The 22686-nt window shown below is 43.3% G+C and overlaps 1 protein-coding gene across 1 annotated transcript in view; it reads right to left on the bottom strand.

Moving 5' to 3' along the window:
- Nucleotides 1-22686, bottom strand: part of Ikzf3 (IKAROS family zinc finger 3) — a 99222-nt gene that overhangs the window by 51028 nt on the left and 25508 nt on the right. The window contains exons 2-3 of the mRNA XM_052758512.1: nt 14975-15028; nt 13290-13391 (exon numbers count right to left, since the gene is read on the bottom strand). Coding sequence (XP_052614472.1) covers nt 13290-13391; nt 14975-15028 — 156 coding nt within the window. The remainder of the gene's footprint in view (nt 1-13289; nt 13392-14974; nt 15029-22686) is intronic.

Here is a 22686-nt window from a genome sequence, read left to right as displayed (position 1 = left end):
GCCTTGGCTGTCCTGGAACTCACTCTGTAGACCGGGCTGGCCTCGAGCTCAGAGACCCACCTGCCTCTGCCTCCTGAGTGCTGGCATTAAAGGTGTGTGCCACCACTGCCCAGCATAGTTTACTCTTAAACAAATCCACAAATATTTCTTTGTTATAAATACTGATGGTTCTGGGTGTGTCTAATCTTTTAATATTGTGATGTAATTTTGTCACCTACAAAGTTCACATTTAAGAATCACACAATTGAGTTACAAAAAAAAAAAGTTACAAAATGCCTCAGAGTTGTAAGTAAACTTAGAGTTCTGTGTTGGGCTATATTCATAGCTGTCCTGGGGTGCATGTGGCCCATCAGTCCCAGATGGAACACGCCCAGAACTGTTATTACATCTTTTTAAAAGTATTCAGGCTGGTGAGATGGTACAGTGGGCAAAGGTGTTTGCCACCAGGGCTGATGACCAGAGCTCAGTCCTCAGAACCCACTTGGTGGAAAGAGAGTCAGCTTTGGCAAGTTACCTTCTCATCACACATAGTAAATGAATTAATAGATGTAAAAAAGTATCTATTGGACACCAGTATTAGTCATGTGATTTATCCTGCCATAAATTAACAAATATATAAATAAGCTTTTTTAAAACTATATATAGGATTTCTCCATGAACTTCTTTTCCAGTGTGCTTTCCCCATAAAACCTTAGCCTCATGAGCTGCTCTCACATGCTGTATTCTTCTATTGCTCTGTACCTACACTATAAACACCCTGTTGTATGTTTCCTCATTAAAATTACATACGAAAATGTGTTTTTCATTTTTTGGTTGCACATGTAAACAAATTATACATTGAATTTTGTATTTTTGTTTTTTATTATTTTTGAGGCAAGGTCTCTCTATTTAGTCTTGACTGTCCTGGAACTCACTATGTAGCCCAGGCTGGCCTCAAACTCACACTCCCTTGCCTTTGCCTCCAGAATGTGGGGACTGCAGGCATGTTCAGGCAATGCCCCTGAGAAGGGCAGAGGGATACAGCTTGCAGAAATTTGGTCAAAGAAATGATTTAAGTGTCCTTTTGTTATCCTGAAAGTAGTCACTTGAACAATGGTAAAAGATGAATGAGCCTCTCTTTCATGAGTTGGAGTAGTCTCATTGGAAAAGGAGAGTCGCAACCACATGGGCCACCAGTTTAGACCAGGAAAAGAACACATTAAAGTTGAGGACCTAGAAATCAGTTCTCTTAAAATCACCTTTACCCATCTGAGATCTGAAGATCACTGCTAACAAAGATCACGTGGTCAGAGTAGAGAAATGGCTGGGCTGTTAAAGACTAAGGTTCACATGGCCAAAACATCCTCACATGCTCTTCACTCAATCAAACAATTGTCTACTAAGTACTTATGGACAATGCAGGGGTGAATGAACAGATGGATGGATGGATGGATGGATGGATGGATGGATGGATGGAAAGGCAGAAACAAAGTAACAAACATGGACATTTACTATCTGTCCAGAACTCTGATATTAAAGAATACAAATAGGTTCATGGTGTGTGCCTATAATCCCAGCACTTGGGAGGCTGAGGTGGGAAGATCACTTGAGTATGAGGTTACTGTGGATAACACAGTGAGTTCTAGGCCAGCCTGGGACCTTGCTTTAAAAAAAGAAAGAAAAGGAGGAGAAGGAGGAGGAGGAGCAGGAGGAGGAGGAGGAGGAGGATAAGGGGGGAGGAGGAGGATAAGGGGGGAGGAGGGGGGGAGGAGGAGGGGGAGGAGGAGGAGGAGAATTAGAAGAAGGAGAATTAGAAGATGATGATGATTCTTTAGGGCATGATAAACTGCAGTAGGCCCCTGCCATAACAGTTATAATCAAAATGGAGTTATAACATGGTGGTCATTGGCCTTTATCCCATGGGAGTGGGTAGGAAGCCATTGCTATGGGAGGCTTTAGAGATTTGTTTTGTTTTGTTTTGTTTTTGTTTTTCGAGACAGGGTTTCTCTGTGTAGCTTTGTGCCTTTCCTGGAACTCACTTTGTAGACCAGGCTGGCCTAGAACTCACAGAGATCCGCCTGGCTCTGCCTCCTGAGTGCTGGAATTAAAGGCGTGTGCCACCACCGCCCGGCGGCTTTAGAGATTTTTGAGTTTAATGTCATGGCAGCTGTTCCCAGGCTGAACGCCTCTGTTCCTGCTTTGTGCCTTTTGTGATAGCGCATACCCATACCAACTATATTCATTAACTGCACAATAATGTGAAGTTATTTTATAATTTCTGCATCCTATTTACTACATATAGAGAGAGATTTCATCTCTCACATCATTCTCCTTTACAATAATTAGAAATAAGTAGCATGCCACTTCCCCTCTCCACACACAAATGGCACTGTGAGCCAGGTAGGAATTTGTTCAGTCCCTAGTCTAGCAGTGAGCTGGTGAATGCTTAATAGTTAACATGGGCTTTGGGAAATCTCGTTCATTTCAGTGCTATAAATACTCCACACCGCCAGTTTCGAGCTACCAGTGAAGCCTGCCAGCTCATGCAACTCCTGAAAATTTCACAAGCGACTTACATGCTGGCTCTGGCACACCACTGGGATTCCCTCTGTCCCTCAGTAGGGTGTCTTCATGTGGTATCCAACTGCACCAGGAGCCATCATGCCCCATTGCCCTGGCTAATGCCAAACTTCATCTGAGCCCAGAATCCACTTGGCAGGAGCAGCTGCTGTGAGATGCAGGCTCCTGTGGGTGTTTCGTGTGCCCATAAGCCTGACCAAGAAGAGACGCCAACACCACCACACCTCAGAGACCACTGTGAAAGGAGGCAGCAGCCTCTCCAATGAGCCACCAGGAACAGCGGGCTGACTTCTACTCTAACCATCTCAATTGTTGATTCTCCTGCATGCCTACACATTCTTTTAACCTCACTCTGCATCGTGGGTTGGCCAAAAAAAGAAAAAAAGAAAAAAAGAAAGAAAGAAAGAAAACCAGTGATGCTTCTTTTCTGTCAAGAAGACTCAAGGAGCGACATCTTGGTCTTATCATCAACACAGCCACAAGTGGACAGGGGGAGCTGTGACTCTCTGCCCATCTAAACACACACACAGAGAGAACTTCTGCAGTGGCACACTGCTGATGTCGAAAGATAACTCCTGCAACTCCTGCATCCCATGAGCAGTAGGCCTTGCTCTGGGCGCAAGAGATGTAATATTTTGATAAAAACGTGGCACTTCCTTTCGAAGCAGGTTTTTACGTGTGTTGAGCTGTACCGCGGAGCCTTGGCGCACAGAGACAGAGGCTGACTCGGTCTCTCCAGCTGCCCCAGCCGTCCCTCCCACACATCTACACGCAGCATAATGAGCATCCATGAACCGCAAAGGCGGCTTGCTTTTTCTCCCTTTGGCAGCATCAAAGCAGCTTGTGTTAATGTTTCTTATGAGCACAAGATGATTGTAGACATCAAAAAGGATCAGGACGGAAGCATGTCATCTGTAATCTCAGCACTCAGGAGCCTGAGACAGGAGGACTGCCACAAGTACAAGGCTAACTTTTGTTACATAGTGAGTTATTGGCTGGTCTGAACTACAATGGACCCCTTTTCCAATCCTTCCCAACTCCAAACAAGAAACTATGCTACGGAAAGCTACGGAGGCATGGAGCTGTGTTTTCTGAGGAAGAAAGGATTTTTTTTTCCAGCAAACTTTCTAAGTTTCTAGTTATCTTAAACTATTCTGCTCAAAGTGTCACTATGAAGACCATTTAAGGCCTTCCAACAAAGTATCAAATGCGAATTTTCTCTTGGAACCAGGCAAGACCTTAATAAATACACTGAGGGCCAGAGAGATGGCTCAGCAGGCAAGGGTGCTTGCTGCCAAGCCTGACGACCTGAGTTCGATCCCTGGGATCCCCATAGTGAAAGCAAAGAACTGACTCCCACATACAACAGAAGTCTCTGAAAACTGGGCTTGGAACAGGATCACACTGGACATCAGCGTGCCCAGGGGTACCAGGGGGGTAGAAATGAGACCTTGAGGGCATGGAGAGCCCTCCCAACAAAGGCCCTGTAGAAAGAGTGTGTTGCTGAGTGTGGAAGGGCCAAGACAGAGCCCCCAGTCCTTCCTCATCTGAAACTGAATGGTCATCTCCACCATTTCCCACAGGAAACGGAAGGAGTCTGCCATGAGCGTGCAGGTTAGGAGACTGTGATTCTAGATGCATTTACCTAGACTGTCCATCTTTGGAAATTTACGGAGTCTGAGTTAGGCCGCCAATGTCCTGCATTGCTTGTCTTACTGACCCCTCATTTTTAGAGTCCCTATTAGCCACTGTTATGATTAGGAACCAAAAAGTCCCCCAAAGACTTGGTGCTAAAGCTAGGTTGCTAACCTGTCAGCATTACTGGGAGGTAGTGGAAACTTCAGGGGGAGGGCCTAGTTGAAGGAAGTGGGTCACTGGGGAGTCCGTGAAGTTTTTATAAAGGTCCCCATCCCTTTCTCTCTCTCTCTCTCTCTCTCTCTCTCTCTCTCTCTCTCTCTCTCTCTCTCTCTCTCTCTCTCTCTGTCTGCTTCTTGGCTATCATGAAGTGAACAGCTTTGCTCTGCTGTAGACTCCACCATGATTATTTTGCTGTGGGCCCACAGTGATGGGCAAAGCAGCCATGGTCTGAGACCTCAGGACTTGCAAGCCCAAGTCCTGGACTTGGGGTCCACCTTCCACTTACTGTTTGGTTTGGTTTGGTTTGGTTGAGCCAGGGTCTTAAGTAGCCCAGAGTGGCTTCAAACTTATTTCATTGTCAAGACTGGCCTTGAACTCTTTGGATTTTTGTTTTTTTTTTTGAGACAGGGTTTCTCTGTGTAGTTTTGGTGCCTGTCCTGGATCTCGCTCTGTAGACCAGGCTGGCCTCGAACTCACAGAGATCCGCCTGCCTCTGCCTCCCAGTGCTGGGATTACAGTGTGTGCCACCACCTCCTGGCTTGGCTTTGAACTCTTGATCCTCCCATTTCTCCCTCCTAAGTGGTAGGATTATAGGCATGTGCTATCTTTCCTCTTTTTATTTTTAGTTTTCTTTTCTTTTCCCCCCTTTTATTGAAAATAGTTTTTTTTAATCACACATAATATGTCCTGATTACATTTTCCCCTCCCTCTACTCCTCCCAGTTCCTCCCCGCGTCCCCCTGTCATCCAGATCCACCCCCTTTCTCTCTCTCAGGAGAAACAAACAGGCTTTTAAGGGATAATAATATCATCTAATGAGAAGAAACAAACAGAAGGAAAAGAGCCTGAGAGAAGGTACTGGAAACAGAGACCAGTTCATTTGCACACCCAGGAATCCCATAAAAAGACTCAACTGGGAGCCACGACATATACCCAAAGTACTGGCTGTCCTGGAACTTGCTCTGTAGATCCGCCTGCCTCTACCTCCCGAGTGCTGGCATTAAAGACGTGCGCCCCCCCCACCATCCCCCACCTCCTCACTCCTCCCCCCCCCCCCCCCCCCGGCTAATTTTAAGTTGCTGTTCTTGGACATTGTTGTTACAGCAACGGAAAGCTGACTAATACAACTTTTGCGTGTACTCGAGTCACGTGTTCTGAGCAGCTGCCACGCAAACAGGTGGAGTCATGTGTCACATCAGCTGTTCACCCCGCCTGCCTTGCACATTTGTGCTTCCAGTCCTCTCCCCAGGACTTTCACACCAAGTGACAGTAGAAATGTACTCCCTCACAGATCTGAAGGTGTCGGAAGGACCGTAGTCCCTCTAAAGGCTCCAGCAATTCTTGGTATTCCTTGCTTGTAGCAACACAACTCTGATCTCTACTTCCTGTCACATGACTTTCTTCTCTATGTTGCTTCCTCTCCTCTTACAAAAACTCCAGCCATAGGAGTTAGGTCTACACTAACCCACTGTGACCTCACCAGCCATTGGAGGGTCACACTAACCCACTGTGACCTCACCACCATAGGAGTTAGGTCTACACTAACCCACTGTGACCTCACCTGCCATGAGAGGGTCACACTAAACCACTGTGACCTCACCAGCCATTGGAGTGTCACACTAACCCACTGTGACGTCACCAGCCATTGGAGTTAGGGCCTCACTAACCCAGTGTGACCTCGTCTTAACTAAGAACATCCACCATGACCCTGTCTCCTCACCATATCTTGCTGGCATTTCAGATCTACAAGGAGGATCCCAGTGTCTTTTGTGTTGAGAGTTGGCTGAGATGCATTCATGGGACACTGAACAGGGCTGTTTCCACTGCTCAAGATTAGTCTGACAACAGTCGCAACTGGACATCAAGAAGAGATAAATAACAATTATTCTTTTTTTAATGATTTATTTATTTTTATTTTATGTGCATTGGTGTTTTGCCTGCAAGTATATCCGTGTGAGGGTGTCAGATATTGGAGTTATAGACAGTTGTGAGCTGCCATGTGGGTGCTGGGAATTGAACCCCAGTCCTCTGGAAGAGCAGCCAGTGCTCCCAACTGCCAAGCCATCTCTCTAGCCCCAACAATTATTCTTTTTTTTTTTTTTTTGACAGGGTTTCTCTGTGTAGCTTTGGTGCCTGTCCTGGATCTCACTCTGTAGACCAGGTTGGCCTCAAACTCACAGAGATCTGCCTGCCTCTGCCTCCCGAGTGCTGGGATTAAAGGCGTGTGCCATCACTGCCCGGCAACAATTATTCTTGTATACCAATGACCAAGCTGTAAAAATAATCCTGAACCTTCTCACTCTTTGTGCATTTCAATCCAGTTGGATCTCACCATTTCACAGGGGTGTGAATTGCTGGATCTGGTGCACACACCTTTCATCCCAGCACTAAGGAGGCAGAGGTGGGTGGATCTTTGTGAGTTAAAAGCCAGCCTGGTCTACACAGTGAATTTTAGGCCAGCCAGGGGTATACAGTGAGACATTATCTCAAAAAAAATGTATGTTTGGCAATTAGACTTCTTTTAAAAAAAATATTTTCTGTGTATGGGTATTTTGCCTGCGCGTACATCTGTGCATCACCCGCATGCGGGTGCCCTTGGGGGCCAGAGAAAGGCATGGATCTCTGGAACCAGAATTACAGACAGTTGTGAGCCACCATGTGGGTGCTGGGAATGGAACCCGGGTCCTCTGGAAAAGCAGCCAGTGATCCTAACCACTGAGCCAGCTCTCTAGTACCTAGGCGCCTCTTTTTTTTTTTTTTTTTTTTTTAGGTTTATGATGTAATGGGTTAAACTTTGTCATATATGCAAATCATTTCAGATAAAATAAAATTAGGCATGTAAACAATTACTAATTAAACATACTCCAAGAAACTCAGTTTTAAGACCACACTGTGGGAGAGCTGGGCATGTAAGAAGGCCTCGTCGGAGAAGTAACTTGAGATGACGTAAATGTACTAGTGCGTTAGCTGAGAGACTTATGTCTTCAGGAATAAAGGAGGAAGCAACCAAATGTTAACATAACATTTAATCTACATGAGATTTTATTTTTGTTTAATTATGTAAATTACAGTGGTGTGAGCTACATTTATTAGGGATGTATATTTTTTAATTTCAGAAATGATAACAGTTATAATCCTTACTGGTGTCTCTTTAAAATGTTTACATTAACAGTTTCTGGTAGATTATGATTGCAAGTCAAATTCCACTCACAATCTGTATTTATAAATAAAGTTTTATTGGTTGCATACCCATGCCTATTCCTTTATATATCTTCTCTGATTGATTTGCACTTTATCAGCAGAGTTAAGAAGTCTATAACAGAGGTTATATGGCTCACAAAGCCTAAAATGTTTATTATCTGGCCCTTTACAGATAATAACTTTGCCAACCTCCGCACTGAGTTCCTGAGAATATATTGTTTAAAAAAAAAAATGGCCAGGTGGTGGTGGCACATGCCTTTAATTCCAGCACTCGGAAGGCAAAAGCAGGCAGATCTCTTGAGTTCGAGGCCAGCTTGGTCTACAAAGTGAGTGCCAGGACAGCCAGCGCTACACAGTGAAACCCTGTCTCCAAAAACAAACAAACAAACAAACAAACAAAAAGGTTTCTTGTTTGTGAAATGAGAAACAAGTGTCTGTGAGACTGTACACTAAGATCTGAAAACTTGAAAAGAGGAACACTTCATTTTTAAGCTCTCAATTAAAAGCAATTATAATTAGTCTGAATTTAACACACACCAGATAGGTCTTTGCTTCTACAACCTTTCAAAGAACATTTAAAAGAATGTCCCCATACCAGGTGGTGGCGAATGACTTTAATCCCAGCACTGGGGGGACAGAGGCAGGCGGATCTCTGTGAGTTCAAGGCCAGCCTGGTTTACAAAGCAAGTTCCAGGACAGCTAGGACTGTTACACAGAGAAACCTTGCCTGGAAAAACAAAACTAAACAAAACAAACATTCAAAAAAAGGATGTTCCCCTTAAATTTAAACATACAGGGTTCTCTAAGCACGTTTTCCATCGTTGTTACGGCATTACAGCTACATCTCCCTAATTAAAATTTGTAAATACAGTCCTAACTCTAGCTTCAACATTGGCTTGTCACGCACTGTTTTTGTTGTTGATGATGTCGATGATGATGAAGCCAATGAATCTGAGATAAAGTATCATGAGGTCCAGGTTAGTCTTGGTCCTCCTGCCTGCACCTCCTAAATTCTGGGGTTATAGCTCTGTGTTATAACTTGTCACATATAGTTTGGACATACTGATCAGCTTCTTTTTTAAAGCAGTATGCCCTGGTAACCACCTTTTCTCAAAGGCAAATTCTCACAGTATTGACGTTATTCGTCTGTTAGTCAGTTTGAAAGTTAATCATGAACAAATGGAAGAGTCTTTCAACACTGATGTTACCCTATTAACTTCTTTCTAAGAGAGTTTTAAGGGTGGTCACCCAGTTTCTCCCCTGTTCCCAGTTATTTACAGTAACTGGTCATATCTTAGAGTCTCCACCAAGAACTGCATGACATTTCCAGGTGCCACCAACTGGGAAAGCTGAGTGCTTACAGCATTTGGGTGGGTTATTTTGTTTTATATGATTTGAGACAAAGTCTCTCTATATATCCAAGGTTGGCCTGGAACTCTCTCTGTAGCTCAGGCTCACCTGGAACTCTCTACTATCCCAGGCTGGCCTGGAACTCTCTATTATCCCAGGTAAGCTTCAAAGTCACAAACATCCTCCTACCTCTGCCTTATGAGTACTGGGATTACAGGCATGTGTTAATCATGTTTTAAATTCTTATCGTTGCATGGATAGTATCTGTTTTTATGTTTATGTTTGAGTATTAACTCAGAGGTTCTTCTGAACCCAGGGGAAATTCTAACATGATTATCAATTACCAGACTAGGTGCTGGACAGAGGTTGCTATTATCCCAAACACAAACTCAATGTGCTGACTACCAGACCTCGGGAGCCCTAACCTAGAAATGTGGGCACAGCTGCCACTGCTTTATCTCATCCTGAATGTGACTCGATGGATGTCACCGTCAAGAAGCTGCCGAATCAGAGACACCATGCGCCTTTCCTCAGCACTTATGACCACATCCTGTGCAGCAGCGTTTTCTGACTCTGTGGTTAGAAACTGGCACAAATTAATGTATAGCTCGGCAGATCAGGAATATGAGCTAACGCTGTGATTTGAATCTCAGAACTATTAGGCGAGGAACTCAATTTCTTGGTCTTGAACAATCAGGCAAAAGAAAAAGAGTCTGAGAAGAAACTACTTTTCTTCGGAGAACTATGTAGACACACGAAGACAGAATTAACCCAGGACTTTGATTTAGTCATGCAATGAACGTTTATTGTCCGTCTGCTAAGGGCGAGGGATCTAGTAGTGAAAAAGATGTCCTAAATGCCAGTCAATAAAGAGTGGACGGCGGAAGACAATTAACAAATAAAAGTCTAGAGTTATCTGTGGTGGGTATCATCACAGAATAAAATGCAGCATTGTGTTAAAATGTCGGAGAATGCTGGATGGTGGTGGCGGCACATGCCTTTAATCTCAGCACTGGGAGGCAGAAGCAGGCGGATCTCTGTGAGTTCAAGGCCAGCCTGGGCTACAGAGTGAGTTTCAGGACAGCCATGGTTGTTACACAGAGAAACCCTGTTTTGAAAAAAAAAAAAATTTTTTTTTTTTTTGGTCAGGGAACCCTTCTCTAAAGAAAAGATATTTTAGATGAGATCTGAGTGACATTTATAAAGCAACAGTGGATGAGATTTGTCATCACAATTATCACCATAATATGTGAGCATTTTAAACAAGCATACTGCTAAAATTCAGTGCATACACACAAAGCCTAAAATTGTCCTTAAAGGGAAAACAATTACATGGGAACAAAATGCCGCCTATGATACAGCTGGACATGGGCTGGGGCGATGGATCAGTGGCTAAAACATCTGCTGCACAAGCAAAGGACCCCAGTTCAAATCCCCAGCACGCCTATAAATGCCAGGCAGGTGTGGTAGCCCAGCTGTAATCCCCGCATCAGGAGGCAGAGACAGGGGATCTCTCCAGCAAACTGACCAGCCGGACTAGCACACGTGCAAGCTCCGAGTTCAGTGGGAGAACCTGCCCCAACATACATGAGGGAGAGCAACCGATCATGACGCTCACTCTGTACCTCTGCCTCCATTCACCCGTGTGCTTCCTCTGCACACACGGCATTCCCACACAAATGCAAACACGCACGCACACTTGGGCTATCAAGAAGATGGTCCAGGGATGGGAGGACAAGACCAAGAAACGAAAACAGGGGTAGAGTGTGGACGGAGTGACCTTATTCTGTAAGTCAGTGTCGTCAGATTCCTGAAGAACCCTTACGAGAGCAGATTACAGGCATATTTAGGGGGAGTATTTTGACTCATCTCTTTTCTTTTTCTTTCTAGGGCTGGAGATCGAACCCAGGACCCTGCATGTGATAAGTACACACTCTACCCTGAGCAAAATCCTCTAGCACTGAATCTTACTTTCATGGCTCACTATGGAACAATAACAGGTTATTCTTGAGGGAACTACCATCCTGGATCATTGGATAAGAGCCACCATACGGCCTGTTTAACTTGAAGTGGTCTATGTAACTCTGTTTATAAATGCCAAGGGGAACATTCCAGATAAAACAGCTGATATACTTCCTAGTCAAGACCATTATAATCTCTCAGAATTGCCTACCTGCGAGAGGGGCAGTCTCCCCACGGATCTGTAAGACTCCTAATGCCGGAGTATCAAGAATGCAGGAAGTGCTGGGCAGTGGTGGCGCATGCCTTTAATCCCAGCACTTGGGAGGCAGAGCCAGGTGGATCTCTGTGAGTTCGAGGCCAGCCTGGTCTACAGAGTGAGTTCCAGGAAAGGCGCAAAACTACACAGAGAAACCCTGTCTCAAAAAACAAAAAAAAACAAAACAAAAAAAAAAAAGAATGCAGGAAGTGTGAAAACACAGGCACTATAATTGGCCCTGTAATGAATGGGTATCAAGTAGACAGACACAGAGGCTAGGAAAAGGCATCTGCTCCAGAGAACCCTTTTGCAGGGACACTCATGTATCTTCACTGCTGTGAAACTGAGCAGCTGTCCAAGAAGATCCATTGGATTCGCTGCTTCAGCTTTCCCCCACAAGTCTCACAGTTGCTAACAAAAATGTTACATTAATTAACAAGAAAACGAGGAAAAACAGAAGGGAGGGTCAAATGATTCATCTCATCAAGGTAGACAGTTTTTAATGACTATTCGATAATTTTTAGTCACTAAGGTTTTTAATAACTATTAAATAAACTGGCCTTTAATCCCAGCACTCAGGAGGCAGAGGCAGGCGGATCTCTGTGAGTTTAAGACCAGCCTGGTTTACAGAGAGAGTTCTAGAACAACCAGGGCTACACAGAAACCCTGCCTCAAAAAACAAAAAAGATAAATAGCAATAACAAATAAACAAACGAACTGGGGTTGAAGAGGAGGATCTGCCCTTAAGAGTGTTTACTGCACTTGTAAGGGGCCTGGGTTCGGTTCCTAGCACCGACGTCAGGAAGACTCACAACTGCCTGTAACTCTAGTTTCAAAGGATCCAAAGCCCTCTGCAGGCCTCTGCAGGCACCTGAACACGTGTGAGGCACATCACTCAAGCACAAACACATGAAACAAATTCGAACATAAAAACTGAATTAAAAGCAAAGAGGGAAAGGGGGCTTGAGAGTCAAGAGACTCATTCCCTGGAGTTAACGAGATATGGGATAAACTTCAGTATCTCAAACATGTGTATACTACAAAAGCTTGGGAGGCTGAAGCAGGAGGATCACAAGGGCAAGGCCACTTTGGAGCACATTGTGAAGCAAAACTAGGGGGCCCAGCCTGGTGTGGCATGCCTTTAATCCCAGCAGAAGCAGGTGGATCTTGGCATTGGAGGCCAGCCTGTTCTACAGAGAGAGTTCCAGGATAGACAGGGCTATGTAGAGATACCCTATCTCAAAGAGAAAAACGAAAGAAAGAAGAAAGAATAGAAATAGAGGCCAGCAAGCTGGCTCAAAAGACAAAGGTGACTGAGACTAAGCCTGACATCCCGAGTTTGATAGAGAAAGAACTGACTCCTACAGGCTGTCTTCTGACCTTCAGATACACCTCTACCCCCAATAATAATAAATAACAACTTTAAAAGAATTGAATTGTTGGCCACCCAGTTATTTTCTTGAGAACTGGCTGTTGGAAAATACTCCAAACTGTGGACGTGTGTTACTTTTATAATGGAAAATGGTAAAATGAACATGTTTCATTTTTGCATTGTTTGAGACAGGGTCTCAGTACATTGCTTTGGCTATATAGCCCAGAATGACCCTAAATTCATGATCCTCCTGCCTTAGCTGCACAAGAGCTGTGATTACAGAAATGTTTCACCAAACCTGGCAAATAAATAGCCTTAAAGCAAAGTTATCATAGTGTAAACAATGAATGAGTATCTTAAATTTTCAAAATATTGGTGTAATATGCACACACATGCACATGTGTGTGTGTGTGACTGTATGTGTATATGCCATGTGTGTGCAAGTGCCCATGGTGACCAGAAGGTCACTTGGAGTTACTGGTGATAGTGAGTTACCCAACATGGGTTGGGGGGACCCAACCTAGGACTCTCTGGAAGGGCAGCAGGACTTCTTACCTGCTGATTCACCTCCCTACCCCAATATTGGTTTCATCTGGCAACAAACTATTAAATATATATTAAATGAGTTAATCTGAACCCACATATAGATGTTTCCACTGGCAAGCCGATTTCTTCACCCTCAACCTTAACTCTATCTGTAACCATGAAGTTTTAACCGCATCATGTGGTTTACCTCCTGCATCTTCATCTTCATTGGTTGGGGCTTCGGTACTGTCCACATTTTCTATTTCATGAGGTTTGCTTAAATTGTAGTCACTCAAGGCCTCTGGGCTTTCTGAAAGACAAAGGGAGTTTTAAGGATGCAGTCCACTTGAAGAGATTTGTATAACTTTGCCTTAAGTTCGACGTTAAGGTCACCATCAGTGGTAGCCAGCATCCCCCACTAATGCTCAGGCTCAGCTTCCAGTACTGATAAGCAGTACCCACTTCGCTCATCCCAAGGGAGTAGACATGGAAGCTCTCAAATTTAGAACTGTGAATGAGATTCATGCATCCTTCTGCTGTTAACAATTCTTGTGAATACTGCTTCCACCTGCGCTATAACGAACTCACGCTCCATCTAGACAGCAATTCTTTCTTCACTGGTGTATCTCACAATATTTGATAGGATGCTATTGCTGTTTGTGCCCAACAAGTATTAATGTGTAGTATTGAGAGATACTGAGCCTGAGCACATGGATGTAACCCAATTTGAGAGAAATGCTTTCCTGAAAGGAAACCTAGAAACTTCTGCATGCCAAACCTATTTTCTCTTTCTGTTTATATCGGAAGTGTAATTCTATGCAAAACATGATGGAACTCAAGTTCCTTCGTTCGTTCATTTCATTTCTTGGTGCTTTAAAAACAGGATCTCCCTGTGTAGCCCAGGCTAGCTTCAAGCTCACTATATAGTCTATGCTGATCTGAATTCAATCAAGCCCCTCCTGACTAAGCTGGAGCAGGGATCAGCAAACTATGGCCTGATCATACCTGCTTTGTACAGGTCCAGGGGAAGGATGGCTTCAACATTTTCAAGGGTTATTAAAAACAACAACAACAAAGGATGCAGGGAAGAGATTGTATGATGAATTTCTGGTCCTTTCCTGAAATGGTTGCTGGCCACTGGTCTAAAGTAAAGCTTAAACCATTCAAATTCAAGCTATTGTCTTTACCAGAATTACCTAGTTAAAAAAATCAATTAAGTGAACAAAAGTCCAATGATCAACATTAGTTGGAATGTAGTTTGACTCTAGTGCTAAAGCGTGTGTGTGTGTATGTGTGTGTGTATGTGTTGTGTGTGTGTATGTGTTGTGTGTGTATGTGGTTGTGTGTATGTATGTGTGTGTGTGTATGTGTGTGTGGTGTGTGTGTGGTGTGTGTGTGTGTATGTGTATGTGAGTGTGTGTGTTTGTGTGTGTGTGTGTGTGTGTGTGTGTGTGTGTGTGTGTGTGTGTGTGGTGTATGCCTAAGTGTATGGAGGCCTTCCTTTATTGTCTCCACTTTAGTTTTTGAGACAGGACCTCTCACTGAGCCTAGAGCTCGCTGGGATCTACCTATCTCTGTCCCTCAGTGCTGACATTACAGGTACATGCTGCCACACCTGGCTTTTATACAATGTTGGGAGTCCAAATTTAGGCCCTTGTAAGTTATCTCACAGAGCTGTCTCCTACCCCAAGCACATTTTTATGATGTTAGTGGAGGAGGTATTTTATCAGCAAAAGGAACTGTTTTATGATGTTAGTGGAGAAGGTATTTTATCAGCAAAAGGAACTGTATTCATTTCCCATTGCATTTTTACTGTAACCAGAATAAGAGCACTGCTCTTTCTTTGGCGCTTTTGGTTAAAAGCGTGCTTCTACGGCAAAGACCTGGCATTACCTGTGGTCAGAGGCTGCTCCTCGGCGCCTTTCAGCTCCGTATTTGGTTGTATATCTAAAAAGAAAGGGGTATAGGTATTAGCTACACAGGACACCTTTCGACAGGATCTGAGTGTTCTGAATTGAGTGAGGACACCACTCTGTAAAGCCTAGCAGCAGAATTCCTCTTTCAGGACAGAGCTTTCTCCATGCTCCCCCTAACGGTGCAGTAAGGAGAATGGAAGGAATTATCCAGGCAGCATCTAAGAACGTTCATCGGAGACCCACTTATACTAAGAAGAATGAGAAAAAGTGGGTCATGCGGGGCGTGATGGTGCACGCCTTTAATCTCAGCGCTCGGGACAGAGGCAGGGGGATCTTGGTGAGTTCAAGGCCAGCCTGGGCTACAGACCAGCCACGGCTACATGGTGAGACCCTATTCAAAAAGTTAAGTTAAATAAAATTTAAAGGTGGGTTATCACAGAAAGAATTTTAGATATCCTGTACTGTTTTCCATGCATTTTCCATAATTTTGCTGATTGCTGCTATAGAATGAAGCAATATTCTTCAAACCCAAGCTATATTACTCATGATTTGTTTTTATCAAAGCCAGTCAGCTGAAAAAAGTTAACCAAACCCCAGTGATCCACACTAGAATCTATGTGATCTGTATGACCTCTCTGAAAGAGACAGGAGGGGATCTGGGGGGAGAGGGAGGTGGACGGGGAGAGTTATGCTGCTCAGGCTGGCCCCAAAGTCAATATTCTCTTGCCTCAGAGTCCTGAGTAGCTAGATTATAAATCTATGCCCACATGGCCAATTTCCTCCAAACATCTTATTCAGAATATTTTCAAATATAAAATGAACCCAGAGCCAGGCGGCGGTGGTGCATGCCTTTAATCCCAGCACTCGAGAGGCAGAGCCAAGCAGATCTCTGTGAGTTCAAGGCCAGCCTGGCCTGCGGTGCACTGCAGTATCCTCAGCACTTAGGAGGCTGATGTAGCGGGATGCTGGGCGTTTGAGCCCAGCATGGCTTATACAGTGAGTTCTAGTCTGGAAAGGGCTACAGAACTAACAATGGGACTAAAGAAATGGCTCAGTGGTTAAGGGCACACACTCCTCTTGCCGAGGATCTGAGTTCAGTTCCCAGGACCCACATCAGGTGGCTCAGGACTACCTGTGACTCCAACTCCAGGGCATTCAACACCCTTTTCTGGCCTTTGAGGGTATCAGAGCTCACTCGTATATTCCCACACATAGACACACACATATACATGGTTAAAAATAAAAATTTTTATAAAAGAAAATGGGGGGATAGAGAGGGAAGGGAGAAGGAAGGGAGAATAGGCAGACACCACAATGAGCTCATGCAGTGAGTGCTCATTAATCGCCAACTGGATTCTACAATTTTGTGATACTAGATGTTGTGGGATAATTTTTTTTTTTGTACACTGTGAAGATGTGTCTTTGCCAAGGCACCTTCTGGTTGGTTTAATAAAGAGCTGAATGGCCAATAGCTAGACAGGAAGAGGTTAGGCAGGACTTCCAGGCAGAGAGAGAGGAAGAGGATGCTAGAGGAGGTGGAGAGGAAGCAGGACACGCGCAGGAGGAGAAGTAAAAGCCACAAACCACGTGACAGTACGTAGATTAATAGACATGGGTTAATTTAAGTTATAAGAGCTAGGTAGAAACCAGCCTAAGCTAAGGCCGAGCTTTCATAATTAATAAGATGCCTCCATGTCATTATTTGGGAGCTGGCGGGACAGAGAAAGACTCCTTGCGACTAGATACTGTTTTTTGTTTTTTTTTTTTGTTTTTTTTTTTTTTTGGTTTTTCGAGACAGGGTTTCTCTGTGTAGCTTTGCGCCTTTCCTGGAACTCACTTGATAGCCCAGGCTGGCCTCGAACTCACAGAGATCCGCCTGGCTCTGCCTCCCGAGTGCTGGGATTAAAGGCGTGCGCCACCACCGCCCGGCTTAGATACTGTTTTTATTTCATCACACACCATTCCCCATTTGTTCCTCTATTCATTCATCAGTTCAGATAAATCTCAAAAAAAAGTTAGAGGTATCAGTGTATCTCATCCCTATAACATCATAAACAACACTAAAATTCTATGTTTTTGTAAGATTCTAAGGTAAAATTTATATGCAGGGAATTGCCTATATTTTAAATGTCATTTAATGACTTTTCAAAAGTGCATATCCCTGTGTAATGCAAATTCCCATCAATATCCAGATGTAGGTGTTCATGTCTATAAATCCCAGGACTCAGGAATCTGAGGTCTATGGTTAGAGGCCAGCCTGGGCTACATATGAGACTCTGTGGGGAAGATATAGTAAGGGAGAAGGGAAGAGGGGGAGGAGGGGAGGGGAGGGGAGGAGGGTGACAAAGAGGAATCAAAGACAGTGTTTCCATCGTCTCAGGAGGGTTTCCCCAGGAACCTCTTCCTAGTCAGTCCTCACTCACTCTCCAGACTCCGTTTCCACTGTCGCTGGCTTAGCTTACTCTAGAACTGTGTGAAAATGAAATCTTACAGACATGTGATACGAATGCTTTTGTCTGTGGCTTCTTTTAACATAATGTTTTGGGACCCATGCACTCAGTGGTGCCTCTCAATAGTTCATTTTTGAAATGAGGTAGTATCCCACTCTATGAGCCCACCACTCATCGGCTCCTCTCTTGAGAAACATTTAAACTGTTTCTAGTTTTGTAGTTGTTGGGCTTTGGTTTTTGTTTTTTGAGCCTTATTATGTAGTCTTGGCTGGCTTGGAACTCACTACATAGACCAGGCTAACCTTGAACTCATAGAGAGCCATCTGCTTCTGCCTCCTGGCATTAAAGGTGTGTACCATCATACCCAGATATTTCTAGTATTGATTATTTTAAACAAAACTACTACCCTAGTTTTTGTAAAGAGTGAACTTGAGGCTGGAGAGATTGCTCAGCAGTTAAGAGCATTGGCTGCTCTTGCAGAGGACCTGGGTTCAGATCCCAGCACCCACATGGCAGCTGACAACTGCCTGTACCTGCAATTCCAGGGAATATGATGCCCTCTTCTGAACTCTGAGGGCAATAGGCACATGTGTGGTGTAAACACATGTATGAAGGCAAAACACTCATACGCGTAAGATAGTATAAAATCGATCTTTAAACATTTTAAATAATAAACTTAAATTTTAAGATAGTTTTACATTTATAGGAAAATCGTGAAGGTGAGTACAGAGGGCTGCCACACACTTCATACTGAGCCTCTTCTCTTAATTAACATCTTATTGTCAGTGTGGGACATCTGTTTTAAGCCATGTACAGACATCTAGTCATTATAGTAAATATTCAGATTTCCTGCCTCTCCATCCAATGCCTGCATTACTTTAGTTACCATGTCCCCTTAGGCTCTTCCTGGTTGGTTAGTGTCTCAGACTTTATTTGTTTGGGTGACCTTGACGGTTTTGAGAGACAGGCAGGTATTTTAGAGACTGTCCTTCAGCTGGGATGTGTTTGCTTTTCTCAGGAGTAGACTGTGGTATGATGATCCTTGTAAAAAGCCTTTCAGTGACCATATGCTTTCATATCTCTTGAGTAAACATCCAGGTGTTGAATTACTGGGTCATGGAGTAGGTATATGTTTAGTTTTAATAGAAACTGCCAGAACTTGTTCAAAAGTGGTTGTGCCACCAGCAAAATATGCATTCTTCCTGCGGCCCTGCCTCCTCGCCCATATTTGATATCGTTGGAATTTTGGTTGGTTTTGCTTTTTGAGACAGGGTCTCACAATGTAGTCCAAGCTGGTTTCAAACTGGAGTCTCCTGCCTCAGTTTCCTCAGCGTTGGATTACATGCTTGCAGCATCACATCGAGCATATCATCAGGATTGTTTTTTAGCTGAGACAACCCACAAGTTACCATTTAAAATTCTTTTGTTAGATTTATTCATGTTAGTGTTTTCCCTGCATGTGCACTACGTGCATGCTTGGTGCCAGGAGGGATCAGAAGAGGGCTTCAGATCCCCTGGAACAGATGTGAGGACTGAGAATCAAAACTGGCTTCTTCCCTGACAAGAATAACAAGTGCTCTAACTGCTGAGCCATCTCTCCAGCCCCATCATCAGAATTTTAAATGAGAGCCGTCTTAAGAGATGCATATTAGTATTTCTGATCTGATTTTATATTTCCCTGAAAAGCTAACAATAGTATCTCTTCTCATGTATTTACCTACACATTTTCCTGTATAAAGTATCTGGTCAAGTCCTGTGTGCTCTCTCTGCATTTATTTTAAGTGATATAATTAGGGATTGACAAGGTGACTCAGTAGGTATGCTGTCAGTCCCTGAAGTTGATCTCTGGAGTCCACATGCTGGAAGGAGAAAATCTGCTTCTGAAATTCTTCTTCTGACCTCCATATGTAGGCTGTGACACACACACACACACACACACACACACACACACACACACACACACACACACGCACACACACACACGCACACACACGCACACACATGCACACACACACACACAAATTTGTAAAATGTAAAAGAATCTTAAAATACGTATCCAGTTTTCATAATGACTGTTTATTGAAATCTTACTACAGTAACTTAACTTTAGTGGTTCAGCATATTCCTTAGGGTTTTCAACATAACTAATCATCATTGACAAATTGGAAGCATTTTATGTCTTCCTTTCAAAACTTTATATTTATTTTTTTAATTTATTTTATTTAATTTTTTAAGATTTATTTTTATTTTATGTTCATTGGTATCTCATCTAAATGTATGTCTGTGTGAGGATCCCAGAGGATCCTCTGGAACTGGAGTTACAGACAGTTGTGAGCTGCCATGTAGGTGCTGGGAACTGAACTTGGGTCCTCTGGAAGAACAGCCATTGCTCTTAACTGCCAAGCCATCTCTCCAGCCCCCTTTCTAACCTTTAGGTCTTCAGTTTCTTCTCTGTTGTATTTCATGGCCTAGAATTGCTAGAACAATTGAACAGAAGCGATGACAAAGGTGTCTATGTCCTGTTCCTGTCTTTGATGGGAAGAGGGATTCATATTTCACCATAAATTATTTTAACCACTGGTTTTCCAGTGAGCCCAAGAACCTCCCTTCCATTCCTGGTTTGCTGAGAGATAGACTTTCTTCTCTTTTTCTCTGTTTGTTTTGAGATTGGGTCTCACTACAGGCCCAAAGCTGGCCTGGCACTCACTATGTAGCCCAGGATAGCCTTGAACTTGTGATACTCCTGTGTCCAGCTCACTACCAAATGCTGGCATGCAGGTAGATATTTGTCATATTTTTAAGGCACCTTTTGAAATTTTATGATTTTCCTGTATCTGATCCATCAATTTGGATGAACTACATTGATTTCATAGTGAGATAAATTCCTAAGATTACATTCCTTGCATTCCTGGGACAAAACCCTGCCTGGTTATGACGTAACTGCTGTGGTGTGGCTTGAGGACCCGCACTAAATAGTTCATTAAGGATTCATGGGGCTGGAGAGATGGCTCAGGGCTTAGGAGTACTGGCTGCTCTTCCAGAGGACCTGGGTTCAATTCCCAGCACCCACATGGCAGCTCACAACTGTCTGTAACTCCACTTCCAGGGGATCTAACACCTTTACAACAATGCACATAAAATAAAGTTAAATAAATTATTTTAAAAAAAAAAGGATTCTTGAGTTTATGCTTGTGGATGGCTCAGGCCTATAGCTTTTTTCTTTAATTTCTTCATTAGATTTTATTGCTATTTTGTAGCATTCCCTCTTTTTTTAAAAAAAGAGTCATGTTACCCTGTATTTCCTCTTTAATGTTTATAGTAACATCTAAAGTAGCACTCTAGATCTGAACTTACCAGCCTCATCTTTTAAACAGATATGGGCTAATTCAGTTTTTTTTTTTTTTTTTTTCAGAGCTGAGGACCGAACCCAGGGCCTTGGGCTTGCTAGGCAAGGGCTCTACCACTGAACTAAATCCCCAACCCCTCAGATTTTTATCCCATTTGTTTCGAACAGTTTTACTTTTCAAAGATTTTGCCTAATCTTTCTAATTGTCAAACTCATCGGGATGAGATTCCTGCGGTCTCCCGTCATCTCTGTGTTTTCTCCTTCTCCGTTTTGATGATCTACAGTCTCTTTCCCTTGTTGGGGAGACGGACCTCTAAGAGTCAACTTTTGACTTGGTTAATTTTCTCTTCTGACTCTGTGCTCGGCATTACTTCTCTCTTCTACTGACTCTGGGCTTAATCTCTTCCTTTTTTAACCCGTTAAGGCGAAACCGCAGCAAACATTTTTAATGCCCACTTTCTAGTTGTGAACACTTACACTATACATTCTCCCTGAGGACAACACTTGCTACATCTTACGAATTTGATGTTTTATTCTCACCGTAGTCTAGTTACAGTCTTCTTGGGACTTCTTCAGTCCACAGGTTATTTTATTTATGCTCATTTAATTTGTAGGTATTTAGTAGAATTAGTGAGTTCTCTGTTCTCTCACTTTTATTGATTTCTGGGCAAGAGATATCTCAGTGGTAGACCAGCATGTGCATGGTCCAGGGTTCAATTGCTTCTTTGTAAAGGTGAAATGCAAAACAAAAAGTAAAAAGATTTCTATTGATTTCTAATTCTACTCCACTACAGTTAAAAAAAAAGTCTACGTTTTTCAGTCAATTTATTTATTTATTTATTTATTTATTTATTTATTTATTTATTTATTTACTTACTTACTTACTTACTTACTTACTTACTTACTTACTTACTTACTTCAGGATGGGTTTCGCTTTTGAGACAGGGTCTCACTGTATAACACTGGCTGGCCTGGAGCTACATGGTAAGCACCAGGCTGGCCTTGAACTCACAGAAATCTGCCTGCCTCTGCCTCCCGAGTGCTGGGATTAAGCACCTCCAATTTCAGTGCTTTTAAAGTCATGAGGATGCTTTTGTTTTCTGGGGGAGACCGTGCTCTATGTAGTTGGAAAACGTATGTTCTGCAGTGGCTGGTGAATGTCAATGAGATCAAAGTAACTGGGTGTCATTGGCCTCTTCCGTGCATTGACCCCTGTCTGGCTAGCTGTCCAGTTGCTGAAAGAAGACTCTTTAATGGCTCAACTCCTATCATTCACCTGTCTGTTCCTGCCTGTCCTCGAGGCCATACTGCACACCTTCCGTTTTCCTGTCTGCTCCATTACGGTTACACCAGCTCACAACGGCGTGCAGCCATCTGAACCATTTTCCACTCTGCAACCTTTACCCTCTAGTTATCGTGTGTCACGTCTAAATATACCACAAAGTTCACGAGACAATTATTAATTTTTACTGCAGATAGTCACATTTTATTTTACAGAAGGTAAGAGGAAATTTTACTTTGGCTTTACCCAGATAGTTAGCATTTCTGATGCTTTTCCTTTTTTACGTGGATGTCTGGTTCTTGTCTAATGTCATTTACCTAAAGCTTAAAGAACTTTAGCTAACATTTATAATAGTGCATCTATAGGGGGACAGTTTCTCTGAACTTTCACTTATTTGGATATGTCTTTACTTTTCTTTCAAGCTTATAAGATAGTTTATTAGGAAGTTGGAAAGATGGCTCAGTGGCTAAGAGCACCAGCTGCTCTTCCAGAGGACCTGAGTTCAATTCCCAGCTCCCACATGGCAGCTCACAACCATCTGTAACTCCAGTTCTAGGACATTCAACAACCTCTCCTGGTCTCCCTAGGTACTGGGCATACACACGGTGCAT

This window comes from Peromyscus californicus, unplaced genomic scaffold (genome assembly GCF_007827085.1).
Source record: "Peromyscus californicus insignis strain IS unplaced genomic scaffold, ASM782708v3 Scaffold_3__1_contigs__length_106647218, whole genome shotgun sequence".
NCBI classification, from domain to species: domain Eukaryota; kingdom Metazoa; phylum Chordata; class Mammalia; order Rodentia; family Cricetidae; genus Peromyscus; species Peromyscus californicus.
Note: the sequence above shows the minus strand (reverse complement) of the source record. Positions and strands in the feature narration are given on the sequence as shown.